This window comes from Diabrotica virgifera, chromosome 1 (assembly GCF_917563875.1).
Source record: "Diabrotica virgifera virgifera chromosome 1, PGI_DIABVI_V3a".
In the NCBI taxonomy this organism is placed as follows: domain Eukaryota; kingdom Metazoa; phylum Arthropoda; class Insecta; order Coleoptera; family Chrysomelidae; genus Diabrotica; species Diabrotica virgifera.
In genome coordinates, this window is record NC_065443.1 from 117,213,796 (window position 1) to 117,236,544 (window position 22,749).

Consider the following 22,749-nt stretch of genomic DNA (forward strand, 5'->3'; position numbering starts at 1 on the left):
ATCGATATCTGGGTGGAAGAAATAGAAAATTTGAAAATGGAGGTAAATGTAAAGAAAACGAAGACCATGATAGTAACCCAAAAGCAAAGGGAAGAAATAAACCAAACGATATTTAGGTGCAAAAACGAAATAATAGAAACAGTCTCGACGTTTGAATACCTGGGAGTAATAATATAAGAGGAAGGAAAGCTAGATCAAGAAATCTCATACAGGACGAAAAAAGCAAATAAGATCTACTATGCACTAAATAAAACAATATTTGGAGAGGAAGAAATAGATAAAGAAATAAAACTGAAGGTATACAATGCAATATCTGTACCAACTTTAATATATGCAAGTGAGACATGGGTAAACAATGCAAAAATAGACAGTATAATAAACGCAGGGGAGATGAAGCAGCTGAGAAAAATAGCAGGAAAAACGAAATTGGACAGAATAAGAAATGAAGATATTAGACAAAGACTGAAACAGGAATTGATAATAACCAAGATCCAAAAAAGAAAATTAAAATGGTATGGACACATTAACAGAATGGACCAAGGAAGACTACCAAAGCAGGTAATAGAATTAAAAAGATATGGTAAAAGAAGGAAAGGGAGGCCAAGGAAGAGATGGATCGATCAGATTATAGAAATTGGACAGGAAAAAGGAAAAACACACCAACAAATGAAAGAGTTAGCAAAGAAATGGAAGATATGGATAGAGAATGAATAAAATCTCCGACGCCCCTGAGGGACATAAGGAGTTTCGAGAAAGAAGAAGAAGAAGAAGAAGAAGAAGAAGAAGAAGAAGAAGAAGAAGAAGAGTACTTTATAGTTTGGATAAATTGTTATAGGAGAAAATGAAAGACAGTGTATGCTTCATTTCGGTTCAGAGGCGATCATCATCCTCTCATATACGTTTCACCCTCTCAGTGATCTTCAGAGAGACTATTTGATCTACGCTGAATCGAGAGGAAAACATACTGGCTATTTAAGCAGAATTATAAAAATAATTATCTTTAAATAATTGATGGATTCGACCATTACTTGATGGAAGTTCATTTTATCTAACAATAAAACACTGAAAACGTTTGTTTTCTATACTTCCACATTATTTATTATAACTATGTGACTACATCTGTTTCGGCAGAGCGCCTTTCTCAAGTGATTTAGTTTACTATGGGTTTGCCTTTTTAAAGTATTTAACTGAAGAGGTTGAGGAGTGGGGAGCTGTTTGTCTCGAGTTGGTCATTCAGAATTATATCTGTATTTTTTAATTTATTAATTTCCATAGATTCTAATAAAGATAGCTTAAGGCCTTTATTTTGAATATGCAGAATTTGAAACTCTTCATTAAAAGAATGATTATGATCAAGAAGATAAAGTGCGTATGTAGAAGTGTCTGTTTTTCTGTTGTTGAAAGCCCTTTCGTGTTCTGCTATCCATTTGTCAAAGGTTATGCCAGTTTGACCGATGTAAGTTTTCGGACAGTCACCACAAGTTAGTTTGTAGACACCACTCTGTAGTTGTTTTCTCTTTCGGCTCTTATCGTTCTTAATATATTTGCTTAAGTTGTTGTTAGTTCTGAAAGTTGGTGTTATTCCTTCTTTTTTGTGTATTTGGCTATTTTTGTTGTTATCTTGCCAGTATATGTGATAGAGCAGAAGATACTGGGTTCTTTCTGTGATGGTGGATAGACTAATGTCAGGGCTTTCTTATGGAGTTTTTGGTTTAAAATTTTATTAAATGTTTGTTCGTTATAGCCATTGTTTACTGCTATTTGTTTCATGATGTTCAGTTCTATTTCGAAGATATTTTTTGAGTCTGTCAGTCCATGTATCATGCTATGATAGGCTACTAACTTGTGTTGTGTAGGATGGGATGATGAATTGTGTATAGTTGTGTCAGTATGGGTAGGTTTATGATATACGGATATACCAGTATGCTTTACAGGAACTAACAGGTAACTTGACCAATTTCTATCATACATTAATTCACTTCATAGTAATATTGAGTTTACAATAGAAACAGAACATAATAAGTCCATAAACTTTCTAGATGTAACAATTACCAGACTACACAACAACCGTATATCATAAACCTACCCATACTGACACAACTATACACTGACACATCATCCCATCCTACACAACACAAATTAGCAGCCTGCCATAGCATGATACATAGACTGACAGAAATTCCCATGTCAAAAAATAACTTCGAAATAGAAATGAACATCATTAAACAAAAAGAAGTAAACAATGGCTATAACGAACAAACAATTAATAAAATTTTAAACCAAAAACTCTATAAGAAAGCCCTGAAATTAGTCTATCCACCACCATAGAAAGAACCCAGTACCTTCTGCTCTATCACATATACTGGCAAGATAACAACAACAATAGCCAGATACATAAAAAAAGAATAACACCAGCTTTCACAACTAACAACAACTTAAGCAAATATATTAAGAACAATAAGAGCCGAAAGAGAAAACAACTACAGAGTGGTGTCTACAAACTAACTTGTGGTGACTGTCCGAAAACTTACATCGGTCAAACTGGCAGAACACAAAAGGGCTTTCAACAACAGAAAAACAGACACTTCTACATACGCACTTCACCTTCTAGATCATAATCATTCTTTTAATGAAGAGTTTCAAATTCTGCATATTCAAAATAAAGGCCTTAAGCTATCTTTATTAGAATCTATGGAAATTAATAAATTAAAAAATACAGATATAATTCTGAATGACCAACTCGAGACAAACAGCTCCCCACTCCTCAACCTCTTCAGTTAAAGACTTTGAAAAGGCAAACCCATAGTAAAATAAATCACTTGAGAAAGGCACTCTGCCGAAACAGCTGTAGTCACATAGTTATAATAAATTTTGTGGAAGTATAGAAAACAAACGTTTTCAGTGTTTTATTGTTAGATAATTCTCTTTTCGGACGCTGTAGCGACATCTATTAAGGAAATGAAAATTCGAAAATCTGAAGACCTCTACCGTGGAATCTGTGCCTTCTTCAATTTACAAAGCAAGCAGACGATGAATAAATCAGACGAAAGAGTCTTTTACAATATGCAGTCACCTTCCGTCCATTCGTCTAGGTAAAAAAATGTAGATTTTCTTGCTTTGTAAATTGTAGAAGACACAGATTGAGGTTGTATCCAGAAATTGGTTCTACGGTTGAGGTCTTCAGATTTTTGGGTCTGGGACTTATCATTTTGTCATAGAGAAATGGATTTTATATAGGGTCTTGTAGGCCCTACAAAAAGTTTACGTAGACTTACAAAAAGCATATGACAGTGTGACTCTCAGCAAACTATGGTCAACCCTACAGCAAACCAACATTAAACATGGTCTTATCAAAGTAGTCCAAAGTCTGTATAATGGAACGACTGCAAACATTAAAACTGGATCATGGATGTCTGAGGAATTTAAGGCCGCGAAATTAAGCAGGGTTGCTGCATTTCGCCTACCCTTTTCAAAATTTATCTGGAACAAGCACTCAAGCTGTGGAAAAGAAAATATATTGGCATCCCTCTGAAAGACGAGACAACACTATACACTTTTTTTCGCTGATGACCAAATTCTGATTGCTCAGGATCATGACGACTTGAGTTACATGACACGGAAGCTTATAGAAGACTAAAGCAAATGGGGTCTCGAAGTCAACACTAGGAAAACTGGAGCCATATGTATTTTAGGAACAAAGCAGTTAAATGCATTAGACGATGGGGTAGAAATTAAACACTTTAATAAATACAAGTACCTGGGCATGAAGATAAATCAAGATGGAACACTCGATGCTGCTATTAAAGAGAGAAACATACATGGAAGAAAAGCCGTATCCGTGATGAACGGCATTCTGTGGGACCAAACAATATCTAAAGCGAACAAACAGCTCATATACAATACCATACATAAAAGTATAGTCACATATGGCAGTGAAGTTTGGCCACTGAAACAAAGAACAGAGAAAATGTTACTAGTAACAGAAATGGACTTCTGGAGAAGAGCAGCATGCAAATCAAGAAGAGATCGAATACCAAATGAGAGAATATGAGAAATGATTCACACATACAATAATTGATGACATAAAAATAAAACAACTCATATGGTACGGCCATGTACAGAGAATGCTAGATGACACGATCCCTAAACAGATTTTGACGTGGACACCACAAGAGAGAAGGAAAATAGGAAGGCCGAGAAGAAGGAAGAAGCTGGAGGGAGGGAATTGAAAAAGAACTAGAGGAAAGAGAAATCCCTTAAGGTTATGGCTAAACAGATAAAAATGGCCTTAAGGAGTCGGAAGGCGTCGGAGAACGCTGTAAACCGATAGTAGTAGTAGTCGTAGTATATTATAGGGTCTTGTGATGTAAATAAGTTACTTCAACAATAATAGTAGCTTACCGTCTTTAGTCTCTGGCCACTTCGATGAGGTCATGTAATGTCTTTGTTTCAACCATCGATTTCGACATGTATGTACATCGTAACAATACCATCCTCCCTCCAGGAAAATGATCCACTTTGTGCTAGAGTGCGATCGTCTCAGGTAAAATCTGCAACAAATCTTTATTTTTTAGTAAATTTTAAAAAATCGCTTTTAAGTAATTTCTTGTGGGTTTGGTTTTTCAAACCTTTTAATAGACTGCAATATTGGATAAAATTTTTAATTGACGTGGAGTGGGCTAGCAATAATATATGGGATCAATATTTGATGGAAAACGGAAAAGTGCTTTACTCGGAAAAATTTCATCATCATCATCATCTTGGTGCTACCGCCCTTAGAGGGCCTCGACCTTCTCAAGCTTTCTACGCCATTCTGTTCTGTCCCTTGCTTGCATTTTCCAGTTGCCGACTCCGATCTTCTCGGCATCCTGTGTTACTCCGTCCATCCACCTCAGCTTTGGTCTACCCCGTCTTCGCATTCCCACGGGTTGCGCTGTTAGAATCTTTTTTATCATGTTCGATTCAGGGGCCCGGGCTACATGTCCTGCCCACTGCAGGCGGTTTCGCTTAATTATAGTGATAATATCTTTTCCACCAAACGTATGCTTGTAGATATTCTGCAGTTCAAAGTTATATCTACGCCTCCATATTCCGTTCTCACAGACCGCTCCGAATATCTTACGTAGCACCTTTCTTTCAAAAATCGACAGAGCGGATTCATCTGTTTTAGTTAGCGTCCATGCCTCTGATCCATATGTGAGAACGGGGACTATCAATGTTCTATACAGCCTTATACGAGTTTTTTGAGACAGACGTTTGTTAGCTAAGTACTTTGATAGACTATGATAACACCTGTTTGCAATTATTATTCGTCTTTTTATTTCCTCTGATGTGTTATTATTGGGGTTAACCGATGTCCCTAGATATATGAACTCTTTGACCGCTTAGAAGTTTTGGTCATTGATGATTAGATCTGCGTCAATATTTCCAGTTCTTGTGTTTGTGTTAGTCGCCATGAATTTTCTTTTGTTTCGATTTATATGTAACCCCATTTGTTCTGCTGCTGCTACTAGCTCGGTTAGGATTTCCGCAGTTCTCGCTCTGGTTCTTGTTATAATGTCCACGTCGTCTGCATATGCTAGAATTTGGACAGATCTAGTGAATATTGTTCCTCTGCTATCTATATTAGCGTCTCGTACGACTTTTTCTAATGCTACATTAAAAAGTTGACACGCCAGCGCATCTCCCTGCCTTAACCCCCTATGTATTTCAAATGGGGTTGACGAGTCGTTTTGAATTTTTACTGCTGATATCATCTTCGCCATTGTCACTTTTATCATGCATATGAGTTTTTTTGGAATTCCTAACTCATTCATAGCGTTGTAGAGACTTGGTCTTAATACACTGTCATAAGCAGCTTTAAAATCGGAAAAATTTCAAATGAAAAGAGCTGCATCATGCATGTTACACAACTTTATTTATAAAAAGAAAATTACATGAAAATGTATCCACCCCAATTTTGTCCTATACTGTTTGATTAATATAAAAAAAAACAGATAGAAAAACCGATTAAAAGAAAATCAATACTTTTTTCGGCTAAATCCGGTTATTCTTTCCAATCTGCTATTCAAATTGCTTTGATGTACCTCTAAAACATATCTCTATTTATTTCGTCGTCATCCTCTTCTTTTCTTTTTTATTTCTCCTCCTCATATAGACGGAGAGCTAGAGCCGAAAAATCATCGTCATAAGTAATATGCTGACCTCTTTCAGGCTGACACCTCAGTGGATACAGGAAGTAGCAATAACGGATGAAAGGGGAAAGTTAGTGCAGTCAATAAAGGTTTTCACCTCCTATTTTGTTAAACCTCCATCGATTTGCAAGAAAATTGGTGACTAGTGACAGCATACCTCAAGAAATAAACTGATTTGGTGCCAAGTTGCACTTTTACCCTGGTAATGAATACCACCCCTTCCCGCGGGTGAAAACAATTTTATTAAAAATAACCCCATAAATCGATAGAGGGACAAATTTTAAGTAACATTTGTTATATCATGTTATTAAAATAAATCAATACTCTTTGAGTTATTAAAGATCAAATATTTGTCTATTTAAGAGCATATGCGTGAAGTTACGGATAATAAAAGGAACATATTAATTAATTGTATGTTAGTAAAATATTATTATTATATTATTTCGATATTGAATTTTTTCTATCAATATTAACTGAATATGTCCAGAAACTGGGGGTGTTCAATAATGGGTACATTTGACATATTCGAATACACTTTTGCTAAATTTATAATATCGAAATAATATAAAAATAATATTTTAGTAACATACAATTAATTAATATGTTCTTTTTATCATCCGTAACTTCACGCATGTGCTCTTAAACAGACAAATCTTTGATCTTTAATAACTCAAAAAGTATTGATTTATTTTAATAACATGATATAACAAATTTTACTTATAATTTGTCCCTCTATCGATTTGTGGGGTTATTTTTAATAAAATAGTTTTCACCCCCGAGAAGGGGTGGTATCCACCCCCAGGGTAAAAGTGCAAGTTGGCACCAAATCATTTTTATTTCTTGGGGTATGCTCTAACTAGTCACCAATTTTCATGCAAATTGATGGAGTTTTAACAAAATAGTAGGTGAAAACCTTTAAAGACTATAACTAACTTTCTCCTTTCATCCCTTATTGCTACTTCCTGTATCCACTGAGGTGTCAGCCTGAAAGGGGTCATAATTATCAATATACGATAGACACATTTCACATGCCAAACTCCATATTACTTATGACGATGATTTTTCGGCTCTAGCTCTTAAACTAATAGTAGGGCAGTTTTTGTTTGGAATATAAATATGTATAACATAGTGTTGCCCAAATGCAAGACCAAGACGAGACTTGGTCTTGGTTTGCGCCAGTACACCTAGTCTTGGTATTGCGCTCCCGTTCTTGGTCTTGGTCTTGAAGCAAGAATCTTGCAAGTTTCGGAGTTGCCTATTAGCCTATTGCATATCTTTGAACAACCTAACAGAGAGGTACATTTTAAGCTGGAAGATCATAGCCATAGTAAAGACCAGCCAAATTAATAAATATCTAGACCAGCGGTTCTCAATCTGTGGTGCATGTACCACTGGTGGTACATATCATTATTTGCGGTGGTACACAAAACGCAAAAACAGCCAAAATCAGCACCACAATTATTATAGTTAATTAGATTACCTAGCTAGGTGATTTCAGTTAGGTGGTAACAAAAATAATAAAAAGTATTTTGTGGTACATGACTCAAAAATATTGAGAATTACTAATCTAGACAATTGACATCGGGTGGGGTTTGAACCCACGAGCTAAGTGATCCGTGCCTATGTTCTAACTAACTAAAGTTTATTAGAAACTTATGTATTTTATTATCCAATATAAGCGAATGAATAAAAAAACATAATGTTAAAAAAATATGAGGCTATTGTTTTAATTTCAGTATTTTATACATCCTAGAATATTCCACAGAGTGATGCTAGCTCTGAGAAAAAACACAGTTTGATTGGTACCTATACCCGGTGTACAATGGCAATAATTGATTTGTCTAGAAACAATATTATTAAAGTGATATTTATAAAAATAACACAACATATTAAAAATCACTTAAATCGGACAACAGGTTTAGGAAATTCGAGCCATTAACAATGACCCGTTTATAAGGTGGTGCGTAAATTTTTTGGAGAAGTGTATATCGTTATTAAATACTATTTCGGTATTTTGTTAGGGTACTTACATACTTTTAAATATTATACGCGCTGTTTCGGCAAATTTTGTTTAACCGAGGGACCTCATAGCACACTCATCAAAAACAATACATAATAGTCTTACTATTCTATATACCGATAAGATTTGTGGTGTTTAAATTCTTAGAAAACTAATAATGAAAAAATTTAATTACTTATTAGGTATATTTTTTATCAGCTAAGGTGACATATTTTTAAAAAGTTTGGATACGATATTCGATATTACTATCGGCGTCGCAAAGCAAGAATGTTATGTTATAATTAGAATGCGGCTATTCTCATAACCCGTCTCATAGTCTACACACTAAGGTCTGTAGAGATCTAGAGAAAATGGGAGCGAGACAATGAGAAATAGTGCCACAGGACCGACAAACATGGAAGGCAATGGTAAACGTGGCAAAGACTCACTAAGGGTTATAACGATATTTATGATGATGATCATACATGTTTTGATATAGTCATAGGAATGTTTAAACTTAATAAACAGTGAGTATGCCTAATGCTATTTAACAGTTATACCGTTGATTGATAAATGTACAGGTACAATTCGTTTATGGTTACGGTTCTGCTTCTAGTAGTTTCTTAGTAGACTCACCCAGCTTGTGATCCATCGTTGCATGTAATAGATCTATTGGACAGAAACACCTTCTTTAAAGCTTTGACTTCGTTTTCATGCGTTCCGTTGTGATCGCTGCTGTGGTCGAACCTTTGAATGGTATTCGTGTAGATTGGTTGTTGAACTGTCACTTCACCTTGACCACCGTGGAAGGCTAGGCACATCCCAAACCACAAGGAAAATATCTGGAATAAAAAAAGACTATATATTTCTAGTTATTTTTTTAAATTTCCAGTTATCGACCAATAAATTTTCTTTTTTTAATAATTCGGTTTACTTATACAGGGTGTAACAAAAATACAGGTCATAAATTAAATCACATATTCTGGGTCCAAAAATAGTTCGATTGAACCTAACTTACCTTAGTACAAATATGCACACAAAAAAAGTTTCAGCCCTTTGAAGTTACACGATAAAAATCGATTTTTTTTTCGATATATCGAGAATTATTAGAGATTTTTTAATGAAAATGGACACGTGGCGTTCTTATGGCAGGAACATTTTAAAAATAAATTATAGTTAAATTTGTGCACCCCATAAAAACTTTATGGGGGTTTTGTTTCCTTAAACCCCCCAAAACTCGGGCTTCCGCAAGGCTCTATTTTAAGCCCCCGTTTGTTTAATTTATACACTGCTGACTTGCATGATTTGATGAACGATGAAACACAAATTACGTTGACCTACCCAAAACGGACGCCTATGACCGGTACTAGAAATTCGCCATTAATGAAATCGATTAATCTCTGGAATATAAATAAATATACCAGTTTTCATCTTTCTACTTAGTATTTTTCCGATGAGGCACCTTTTATCGAGATGTGGCTTCTTTTCTAATATGGTTCAAAATATACCTCAAACTGTAATTTATAAAAAAAATTTCATATTATTACCAGGTCTCTACAATCGTACGTAACAGTATACAAATATGTGGTGGATTTGACAAATATTCAAAATATCTCGATAAAAACTAGCTTTTCCAAAAAGTACTAAGAGGCAAAAAAGTTTAAAAAACATTGTGTTTAACTAATGGTAGCACAACAATAATTTAATTGGAACGTACAAAAAAGTTTGGGGGGGGGGTTTAAGGGAACAAAACCCCATAAAATGTTTATGGGGTGCACAAATTTAACTATAATTTATTTTAAAAATGTTCCTGCCATAAGAATGCCACGTGTCCATTTTCATTAAAAAATCTCTAATAGTTTTAGATATATCGGAAAAAATCGATTTTTATCTTGTAACTTCAAAGGGCTATAACTTTTTTTGTATGCTCATTTGGACTAAGGTAAGTTAGGTTCAATCGAACTGTTCAATCAAAACTGATTTAATTTATGACCTGTATTTTGTTACACCCTGTATATGTACATAAATAAGGCAATTAATATTATTATTTGTAACACCTTTAGGGTCGACTTTCTTGAGGATCGTTCATTAAATTACATAAAAGGAACATTGAAATCAAAGGATGAAATTTAAGTCCCTTTTGGACGTATATCTAATGATGTTACTGATACGTCTTTATTATGAATATCATAAATTGTATCAGATTCAAAAATGACATCAAAACCGTCCTGTTAGTAACATTGTTATATTATATTTATATTATGAGGAAATCAAGGTAAAACTCATTACAAAATAATTAATTTATTTTACTCTTATTCATACAAAGATGTACGTTACACTTTTGAGACTTGCATATACTAGATTGTTATAAAAAGTAGGTAAATGTATATATCCATCAAACCTAGTCCATAGGTACTCATAGGAGAGTCCATTTTCTTGGACTTGGACTACTCTTAGTTAAAGTACATCATTATATTGTTTATTCCTTTTGTCATATCTTTGGCAGTTGCAGGCAATGCACATGTGGGCCAAGCCAAGGCAGGATACGAAGCAATACATGGGGGATTAGGCTTTGGAACTACAAATGAAGCTGGAGATGATATGCTTGAATTAGCAGCAGCACTAGATATGGCGATTGTTAACACATTCTTTAAAAAGAGAGAAACTCAACTTATTACGTACAAAAGTGGACAACATCAATCCCAAATAGACTATTTCATGATAAGGAAAGAAGACATACGTGAATGCAAGGACTGCAAGGTACTAGTTAGTGAGACAGTAAGTAAACAACATAAGCTGCTTGTTCTGGACATTGAAGTAAAAAGTGAAGCTAAACCAAAATATCGGAGAGGACCACAAAAAATCAAGTGGTGGATGCCAAAAGATGAGAAAGAAGGTTTATTCAGGAAAAGAATAGTAGCCAAAATATGTTGGAACATGAAAGGAAGCCCTAATACAATTTGGAGAAATATGGCCGGTAGTATTAGAGGTACTGCTATTGAAATACTTGGGAAAATGTCAGGAAAAAAGTTTGAGGATAAAGAGACTTGGTGGTGGTCAAATGAAGTACAAGGAAAAATAAAAGAGAAGGAAAAATTATATAAAAAGTGGCAAGAAAGGTGGCAAGAAGGTGTTCAAAACTATATGGTGGCGAAAAAGGAAGCGAAAGTAGCAGTAGCAAAAGCCAAAGCAGAAGCGTCTTCAAACCTATATGTATGAGGGAGTAACGACTAGTGTTAGGATAGGTGTGGGAGAGACTGATCAATTTCATGTGAAAGTAGGATTGCACCAAGGCTCGTATTTCGACAACAGCGAAACTACAAGGTAACATTCTATGGTGCTTAATGTATGCTGATGATGTCGTGTTAGTAGGATAGTGAAAGAGACTTAGAACAAAAACTGGAACAGTGGAGACAAGCTCTGGAGGAAAAAGGTTTAAAACTTAGTAAGACAAAGACAGAGTATTTGCAATGTTCATTTAGAGACATTTAGAAAGATGGAGTTAGTACAAATAAAATGATATCTTTGGATGGTGAACTGATTGTAAAAAGCAATAGTTTTAAGTACCTGGGATTGGTATTACAGAGTAATGGAGAAATAGATGGAGATGCATGCAGTTGAATTAGGGCTGGATGGATGAAGTGGAAGGAAGCGAGTGGTGTGTTGTGTGACAGAAAAGTTCCAATAAAGCTGAAAGGAAAATTCTATAAAACAGCCATAAGACCGGCTATGATGTACGGAACTGAATGTTGGGCAGTGAAAAAGAAAGAGGACCAACGAATGCATGTGGCGGAGATGAGAATGCTTAGATGGATGAGTGGAGTGACAAGAAAGGATAAAATTAAAAATGAGTATATTAGGGGATGTCTAGGTGTGGCACCAATTGATGCCAAAATGAGAAAGCGTAGGTTGAGATGGTTTGGTCATGTTCAACGTCGAGACGCTAATCACCCAATACGAAGAATTGCTCAAGTGCAGATTCCTGGAAGGAGTAGGAGAGGAAGACCAAAGAAGACGTGGGGGGAGACGATTAGGCAGGACATGTTGGTAAACGGGATTAATATTGATATGATCCAAGATATAATCGTATGGAGAAATGCAATTAGGGAAGCCGACCCCGCATAGGGATAAGATAAAGGCAAAGAGAATGATGATGTCATATCTTTGGCAGTTGTCCAGTTATCCTTTACCCACAAAGTTAGATGCAACAATCACTGGTTTATTATCAAACCATTTCGTGATGACCACTTAGTCTTTACTTACAAGTGTATCACAAATACCTCTTCTCACTGTTTTCATGTCTTTGTTGATTTTTAGTGGAGGTTTAGCAAATCTGTTGACTCTTACAATCCCAACAGCAAAAATATTTTTTTCGAATTAAGTAGGTACAGTTCATGGTTTTTTTCTGTGATTCTCTGCTGTAAGTAGCTGCATTACTGTTTCAGTTTCTGCGCCAAACATGGTCAAGTTTATTATAATTATCTCGATAGTTGCTCCTTCGTAAATTATAAAGTCATACAGTCCAGCAAGAATATTTTTATTCAAATATTTTTATTCCTCAAATATTATTATCAGGCAAATATTTTTATTCCTCATTTTTTTGGCTTATTAAATTTTGAGTTATCGTCATTTTCCAGATGGGCGAAGATTTCCTCTTCAGTAAGCACCTCCTTACTTTTTGATATAATTGTAAGTAATCGATAGACTGATAGACTGAAATATCCGATATATAATCAATTTGGCTTTATGCAGGCTCAGATCAACAACAGATACAATTTTCATTGTAAGGCAACTGATGGAAAAATACAGGAATAAAGAGACCAACGCTCATATGGTATTCACTGATCTTGAGAAAGCATATGATCGAGTTCCTCGAGAGATTCTGTGGTGGGCACTCAATAAGAAAGGAGTCCCTGGCGAATATGTAAAGATTGTGAGAGATATGTATAAGGGAGTAACGACTATTGTTAGGACAGGTGTGGGAGAGACTGATAAATTTCAGGTGCCAGTAGGATTTCACCAAGGTTCGTGCTTAGTCCTTATTTATTCTCATTAGATTTGGACCAGATAACAGCGAAACTACAGGGTAGCATTCCATGGTGCCTAATGTATGCTGATGATGTAGTGTTAATAGGAAATAGTGAAAGAGACTTAGAACAAAAACTATAACAGTGGAGACAAGCTCTGGAGGAAAAAGGTTTAAAACTTAGTAGGACAAAAACAGAGTATTTGGAATGTTCATTTAAAGATGGAGTTACTACAAATAAAATGGTATCTTTGGATGGTGAAATGATTGTGAAAAGCAATAGTTTTTTTTAGTACCTAAGATCGGTATTACAGAGTAATGGAGAAATAGATGGAGATGCATGCAGTAGAATTAGGGCTGGATGGATGAAGTGGAAAGAAGCGAGTGGTGTGTTGTGTGACAGAAAAATTCCAATGAAGCTGAAGGGAAAATTCTATAAAACAGTCATAAGACCGGCTATGATGTACGGAACTGAATATTGGGCAGTGAAAAAGAAAGACGAACAACGAATGCATGTGGCGGAAATGAGAATGTTTAGATGGATGAGTGGAGTGACAAAGAAGGATAAAATTAGAAATGAGTATATTAGGGGAAGTCTAGGTGTGGCACCAATTGATACCAAAATGAGAGAGCATAGGTTAAGATGGTTTGGTCATGTTCAACGTCGAGACGTTAATCACCCAATACGAAGAATAGCTGAAGTGGATATTCCTGGAAGGAGTATAAGAGGAAGACCAAAGAAGACCTGGGGGGGAGACGATAAGGCAGGAAATGTTGGTAAAGGGGATTAACATTGATATGACCCAAGATAGAATTGTGTGAAGAAATGCAATTAGGGAAGCCGACCCCGCATAGGGATAAGGCAAAGTGAATGATGATGATGTATATGCCACTATTCGGCAAATTGATGATGAACAAGTTTGTGTCCTCGTAGTAGGATGCTGTGACTGAAAGGGTTAATATCAAATTATGTATCTCCGATATGTTTTTTATTGAGTTTAGTAATCAGACAAACGTTACTAATACCGGCCCTATAAAAGGCACAAGTAATGATGGCTCTACTATCTACATTGTAACGACAAAGTAAAAAGAAGAAAATTCCACATACTTTGTAAACTAACTAAATTATACAATCTGATGCTTTTCTGATTTTGTTGCCTTGTAATGAACGCTCTTGTCAACTTTGATGACAAATTGCAGGCTCATGTGTGAGACGCTCGCTATTCAGAGTAAAAATATGAGTTCAAAGATGTAGGAAATAGTAGACTACATGGTCCTTTGCAGTACATTCTTCTAAGCTACCTACAGATAGTTGTTCACATCAAACGATCCAAATTCAACAAGCGTTCTTTAAACGCCAAATAAATAACGCCGCTGATGAACCAGATGTTTCTTTGATGTATTGCCACATTTATATCTTCTTCAGGGCACTGTTATTACGTCCAATTATTATTTCATTCTGAAAGAGCAGGTATATTAAATTAACGTTATGTCTAGTAGGCCGAAGTACTTGAAAAATCTCAGTAGAATCTATTAAAATGTATGTCGTTGATGCTCAGCAACTTAAAAATTTACCAACAAAAGAATATTGTCTTAAACTATTTTGTTATGGCATTTTAACAAAACAAAAGGATAAATTTAAACAGAATCTTCATGAGAACTTTGACTAGTTTTTGAGTAACAATTGGGTGCTAGATTCAAGAATTAAGTGTAGTACATAAGTGTACTGTTAGCAAAATTAAATATTGTTTATAAAATATTAAATTTTCTTATCAAACATACATAACAAACATAAGTAAAATTACAATAGAAAGCGATAAGATGATTCCCTATCAATCATACTACTCAACATAGCAGTAGAAGAAACAATCAAGGTCAGAGGAATTGAAAATAGTAGCGTTAAAAGATGATAACATAGTTCTTATGAAAGGAGATAAGGAAATATTAAAAGAAGCGTTAACAATCCTGGCAAATGAACCAAGGAAAAGAGGTCTAGAAATTAACAAAGGAAAAACAAAATATCTAATCTGTTCTAGAAGAGAAGATATAACGAGGGATAGACGAGGGAATCAAGAAGAAAACTACACATTTGAAAGAGATCAACAATTTAAATACTTGGAAGTGATTGTGAATGGCAAAAATAAGAGAAGTAATGAAAGTAACGGAGCATGTATTAGTAGGCAACAAAACATACTGGAGATACCATAGGCTAATGAAGGATAAGAACTTATCGAGAAATACAAAACTGAAAATACAGAGAGTTGCAATCAGACCAGTAACACATACACAGCTAAGAGAATTTACCCTACAGATGAAGATGAAGACAGATTAGGAATATTCGACAGAAAAATCTGAAGAAGAATTATAGGCCCGATAAGATTGGAAACAGAGAGAAGAAGATTGAACCATGAAATGAGGGACATAATGAAGGAAGAAGATATAGTATAATTTACTAAAGCGCCAAGACCAAGATGGCTGGAACACATAGAGAGAAGAAAAAACGACCTACTGATTATGAAGGCACCAGATGGAAGCCATGAACTGAGAGACTAAGGAGACGACCTAGAGGTAAATACCAAGTAGTGTTAAACTGAAGGGACCTATGCAGAGATCGGAAGTGAAAGAAAATTGTAACGAAAACTAAGTCATACAATAAAAATCCACAAGGAAAAAGTTTTCCTGTAAAAAGTTTTCCTGTAGTTGGCTGTATACCATGTAATACAAAAAACAATAAAATCCTTTATAAAAGGTATATATTTAAAATCCCTAAAAAGGGCTACGTCACAGAACTAGTTTTCGATTGGTTGACCAAGCATCATCAGTGCTTACGTGAAATTGACATGCTAACCACCAAGATATATTATTACAAAAATATGTGGGTAAAAACCCTTTACAAGTAATCCGTCAAGGAAACATCGGTTAAAAATGCGAACTTAAGCATGGATGTTTAAAATATTCCATTAGTACGCCCCAGGTAATAAATATCTGAGCTATGGTTTGACTTGTTCACATGATGACAGTATGGCAGCAAGTGACTGTCACTTATTATATATCCTTGTAATACTATATCTTGGTGGTTAGCATGTAAATTTCACGTAAGCACTGATGATGATTGGTCAACCAATCGAAAACTAGTTCTGTGATGTAGCTCTTTTTAGGGATTTTAAATACATACCTTTTATAAAGGATTTTATTGTTTTTTTTTCATACAACAAACTTTGACAATACACGAGAAGAATCCGGAGTGATTCAACGCAATAAGCGAATTAAAGAGTTCTAAGTAAAAACGGCAAACATTCCATCAGTATCTTCATACAATCTTTCAGTGGGCTCATTATTAACTGCACCTACACAGACTAGAAAATTCCGAAATACGATATTCAAAACATCAGATGGAAGTATAATGTTGACTCTAAAAAGAAGTAGCTAGTGTAGAACAGATCACTAGGTTGACAGCTAATTAAATTTCATCTAACGCTTGCTATACACTTTGCTTTGCTTTATTTACATGGCAACATATGGAAATTGTTGCAAGGATATTTGGAAAGCGGGGTCCAGGAAGAAGAAGGTCCTTGTTAAAGAACCTCAGAACCTGGTTCAACACAACATCTGTGCAGCTTCTCTGCACTGCTGCAGATAAGATAAGGATTACAATGATGATCGCCCACATTCGTCCCGGATGAGCACGTCAAGTAGAATAAGAAATTGTTGCGATGAAGCAATTGCAAGCACTAGTTTGTCTGAATAGGAGATGATACTAACGAACACTTAGCAGTAACAAACAGTAACCGTTCGGAGGAATCCGTTAACCAAGAAGAAAATATTCATTTCATGTACCTAATAAATGCTGTTTGTTACAATTTAAACAAACAGACAGACAAACAAACAAAAACCTCACCACTGTGAAAAAGAACACGAAATTTCCAGTTTAGTTAGTTATTAGATACCAAAATTTCATTTCTTCACAGATAGTCCCTGTATATAGATTACCGGAAACGCATCTCTTTTATATTCCGGTTGTCGAAATCTTAGCCACAACGACTAATCTTTGGAAGTCAAGCCACTGTACCATCATCATCCACTTATTAAATAAATCTACATAGTAAATAATTAAAAGTCGGTCCTGCATTTGCCGCCTTTGATCTAACCAGTTCCTTTCAAATACTTCATTTATAAGGAGATATTTCAAGTATTCAAATCAGTCGGCTGGCTTGTGATATTATGATAAAATTAAGACCAAGTTCAAAAAAGGGATCTTTAATACCGACTCAACGCGCAAACACAAAACGGCTCAGAAGTTGGAGTACTGATAGAGGTGGGAGCTACTGTTGATCTCTATAACCGATATTTTTAATTGATTTTTGCACCAATTTTTGATAAGGACCAAGAGACAATTTACAAATAGTCCAGTCGGGTTAGACGAATAACAGGCCTAACCTTGCTTTACGAGCTACCCCCTAATTTTATTTTTTTAATCTTTAGAGGGGGTCAATATTAGTGTAAGTTTGAAATCTCGACTGAATTCCCCCATTGCGTTAGCCGCCATCTTGATTTTAAACGAGAACCATTTTTCTCAATATCTCCTCCATTTTCAACTTTTCGACAAAAAGTATAACAACCAAAATTGTTGAAAATGTAATTTTCTATTATTTCTATTTTTACAATTTTTTCGTGCCATCGATATTTTCCGAGTTATGGCGGAAAATAGTGACAGTTATATATACATAAATCATAATTATTGAATTATCTCGTTTATTGTTAGTTTTACGACAAAAATGTTCCTATACAAAAATAGAGAGAATTGAATTCTACACAATTTTAGTTTCTTTCATTTTTTTGCTAAAGTTAATATTTAAAGTAGTATGTATGCGATAATGGCGCGAGCGTAAGACCTGATTGATTTTGTATCAATTGTTTTTGCTCAATATCTACGCCATTTTCAACTTGTTCCAAATATGATTTCCTACAATTTCTTTTTAACAATTTTTTTCATGCGGTTGATATTTTCTGAGTTAAGTGAGAAGATATTAAAAAGTGGTGGGGGAGCATAATTACTGAATTGAATCTTTTTTCCGAGCTGCCCCAAATTTTATAATTCTATCCTTTAGGGGAGATCAATAGTAGTGTAAATTTAAAATCTCGACTGAATTCCGCGGTTGCATTAGCCGCCATATTGATTTTAAAGGAGAACCGTTGTTGCTTAATATCTCCGCCATTTTCAACTTTTCAACAAAAACGGTAGGAACTAAAATTGTTGGAAACGCAATTCCCTACAATTTCTTTTTTTATGCGATCAATATTCTCCGAGAGGGGAAGCATAATTATTTAATTTTCTCATTTATTATTAACTTTACAACATAATTGTAAATTAACAAAAATAAAGAGAATTATATTTTATACAATTTTTGAAACTTTCAATGAAACACCAACCAAACTAAGTACATAAAAGACATAAATAATAACTTATATGCATTAAGTTAACTTAATTTTATTAACCAGCGGGTTTTATTGGTTGAATTTGTCTGTCGATAATTAAGTTTCATGTCAGCTAACATATTTTAATATTTCAACAATTTTTTTTTAATTTTGGACCCCGTTGGGGGGAATTTTTCCATTCATAGACCCGCCACTGGTTCTCTCGAAAAATTGTAGTACATCGTAATTGCAACAATTTCAGTCCTTAAACTTTTTGTCGAAAAGTTGAAAGTGGCGGAGATATTGAGCAAAAACAATTCTCGTTTAAAATCAAGATGGCGGCTAACGCAACGGTCAAATTCAGTCGAGATTTTAAATTTATACTACTATTGCCCCCCCTAAAGATTAGAAAAATAAAATTTGGGGCAGCTCCTAATGCAAGGTCAAATGGTATCCCGACAGGGCTAAAAGGATTCCCTGGCTGTTCAAACCAATGAAAGATGTTTTTATGTAGATATGTCGATGTGCATTTTTACTGCTTTCGCAATTGTAAATTAATCTATAATTCTTTTTAATATCGACATCCATGTTCCTTTTCAATCTCATAAATATTTTTTGATGCCACTATAGTGTGCGGTCTACCGTTGCGTTCTGCTATAGCTTGCGGTCCACCGATCAACACTATAGTCTTTTCTCAGAAGTTTTGCATACAATAATAAAAGGCAACAAACCGTTTGTAGGCAACAGTTTATTGCTAAGTAGTAATAAACATTTTCAGTAGTAATTGCACAAGATCTCTAAAATTATTGAATTTTTCCCGAGTGACACTTTCACAGTTTTAATTTCACGAGCAGAAGGCGAGTGAAATTATATCAAAGTGTCACGAGGGCAAAAATTATATATTAATTTTAGAGATCGAGTACAATTTGTTGCGATTATTTCATGAATAAAACTGTTCAACACCAAAATTTTATTGTAATTTATTTATGCAAGTAGAAATTATTACAATTAAATACACAGTTGTTATAAACATAGAAAAAAGTGTGATTGGGTAGAATGCGATCTAACTCTTCAAAAAATATGTCACGTATTTCAGCGCCATTTCAGCACCTGGTTAATTGGAAGGATACTACAAATCTGGCCTCCACATAAGTGGTCTCTAGCTTCGACATGATAGGTATGAAATTTTAAAGTTCTTGTTGTTGATTGGATAGGAAAAGTGACGTAATCTAGCCTCCATGCTAGGTACATCATAGCCATAGTCTCCATACGGACAAACAACTTTTGTTTCTTAATTTTTTATTTATACAATAATGTGACATTTTACATAGAAATATGAGTATTTAATTTGGATTAAAATATGTTTACTTGTTGAATTTTTCCACCGTCTGCACACAACACCTGATCGGAGCCATTAGACCTAACAACAAAACGCGAAATAAAATGTGTATTTTAAAACTGTTGGATAAACAGTACCTACAATCATAAAATCTCTACCTTACAATCAGAAAAACTTACCTTTAAAAAGGTACTCGATTACTAAATAACAAAAATATCAAAAAACAAAACTGAATATCAGCTTTTTATGGTGACACAAACACAAACACCTAACCGACCATATAATGACTGAACATTGAACACAGATAGGCTGCGAGATAGCGCAGGATTTGTCAAAAGTCATCTTCCACCAATCACGATGCCGACATCAGCGCCTCTGACAAATTGGAAGGAAAATAAATACGATTACATTTTTTTTATTAGAGTGCACGGGGCATGGTTATAAATATTAATTTGACGGTTGAAAGTCATCACTTTTATCATTTTTAAAACATTAATTGTTATTAATGTCACTTAATGTATTTTTTCGTAGCAACGAAGGGCATCTGGAAATTATCAAAAATTATCGATTTAATTTAGATTTATGTAGATTTCTATTGGTCAGAATCTCCTAGGAATGAAATAATCAGGAATATACTATAAACTTATTTATTTACTAGATATTATATAAATCACACCATAATCTTCTTGGTTAATGTGCCTGCATGACATTTTTAAGCTAGATTCGTTGACTGCCTTTCTCTCTTAAATTTAATCGTAATAATTTTTTCTTTGGTAATTGTGTCGTTTTGTAAATAATTAGGTTACATATAAATTTTTGTTGTAAATAGTTGGGGGGCATTTTTTTTGTAAATTATTATTAGTCTCCTTTCATTTTCAATTTATATTACTTGTGAATAAATATTTTTTCCTTGAATTTCCTTTTTAAGAGTTTCCTTGAATTTCATTAATTTGCGCAAATCTTTCAGGAACTTTCAGATTGCGATCGGTACACTGCACACTATAATAGAGCTATATGCATAGGTAGACCGCATATTACAGTAGCTCCAATTTTTTAATATTACATTATGAATCTTGTTTTATGCATATGTTAGTTTTTTCTTCAACTAGCCTGTCAAAATTATATTTTCGTTATAGAAACATAATTTACCCGTGTTGAGCTGCCCCCCCCCCCACTTGCAAAAATTAAAAAACAAATAGCCCTGATTTATGAGCTTTCATATTCCGCAAACTAAAAATTTTGAGCTCGTTCCACTGAGCAGGAATTTAATACTTTAGTAGCCCCCCCCCCCCCCCACTACTTAAAAATAGGAATATTGAATCGGTTTTTGCGGCAGAATTACGAGCTATTTATGAGCTCTTGAAATTATATAGTTTCGATTTTTGAGCTCATCCCCTTCACCCCCAAACAACCCTTTAATTGATTTAACTTAAGAGAAAAATGCTGAGAAAACTTAAAATATATCGTAGTACGGATATAATTACTATAGCGTATATACGCGTAAGAATAAACTATTAAACCACGTGCATTTCGATTATTGAGCTACAACCCCTTCGCAAGAAAACCACCCTATCTTCCCGGCTTAAGAGAAAGTTGTAGTTAAAATGCATTCAATTAATTATTTGGCGACTACATATAATTTAATAATTTATAAGCTTCCAAATTACGCGCATTTAAATCAGTAAATTGCAATTTATTTTGTATAGTGCAGTCACTGAAAGTAAAAATCAACGATTACCTTCAATTTCGGTGAACCTTCATCGATTTTCACGAAAATTGGTCAGTGGTTAGAGGATACCTCAAGAAACAAAGGTGACATGGTACCACCTTGCGCCTTTACCCTGAGGGTGGATACCGCCCCTTCTCGGGGTGAAAATTATTTTATAAAAAATAATTGCACAAATCTATAAAAGAACAAATTATAAGCAAAATTTATTATATAAAGTTATTAAAATAAGTCAATACTTTTTAAGTTATTAAAGATCAAAAATTTTAATTATTCGTGAAAAAAAATGCATGTTTTGAAGCGGTTTTTCGGAAATCATTGAAAAACTGTAAGTTTTTACAAAAAAGTTAATAGTAGTTTTATTCGTATAGCTTATATTCTAAGAATCTCTAATAAACTCTTAAATCACGCGCCTTTCGATTATTAAGCTACAACCCCTTCGCAAGAAAACCATCCCATATTCCCGGCTTAAGAGAGAGTTGTACTTAAAATAATTTAAATTAATTATTTGGTGAGTAGATATCGTTTAATAATTTATGAGCTCGCAAAATATACCCATCTCAATTATTGAATTGCCATTTTCTTTCTTTAGTGCAGTCACTGAAGGTAAAAATCAACTATGACTTTCGATTTCGGTAAATCTCTATTCATTTTCACGACAATTGGTGAGCAGATTTTGATGCTATCAACTTTTTCTGGAGCTCATTTTTGATAGGTATTTCTAAGTACTTTGACAAGTATTTAGTACCTAAGTTATAAAATGCATCTCTTTCCCGTTATTTAAGCTTGAATCCTTAGATTTGAACAGTCGCAGAAAAAAATATACATTTAATTACCAATAACTTACTTTAAATTAATATTAAAGGGTTTTTCAAGTAAGCAATTTATTATATTTTTTATTAGCTTCAATTTTAGTGATAAACACTTTTTTGTAAAAACTTACAGTTTTTGAGTTATTTATGAAAAATTGCTTTAAAGCATGCATTTTCTTTCACAAAAATTAAAATATTTGATCTTTAATAACTCAAAAAGTATTGATTTATTTTAATC

The 22,749-nt window shown here is 34.3% G+C and overlaps 1 protein-coding gene across 1 annotated transcript in view; it reads right to left on the reverse strand.

The window, feature by feature from the left end:
* The window catches only part of LOC114349525 (palmitoleoyl-protein carboxylesterase NOTUM), a 129,995-nt gene that overhangs the window by 21,458 nt on the left and 85,788 nt on the right, over positions 1-22,749 (reverse strand). Inside the window, exons 2-3 of the mRNA XM_050659704.1 lie at positions 8,830-9,035; positions 4,402-4,550 (exon numbers count right to left, since the gene is read on the reverse strand). Of these exons, the coding sequence (XP_050515661.1) occupies positions 4,402-4,550; positions 8,830-9,035 (355 nt within the window). The remainder of the gene's footprint in view (positions 1-4,401; positions 4,551-8,829; positions 9,036-22,749) is intronic.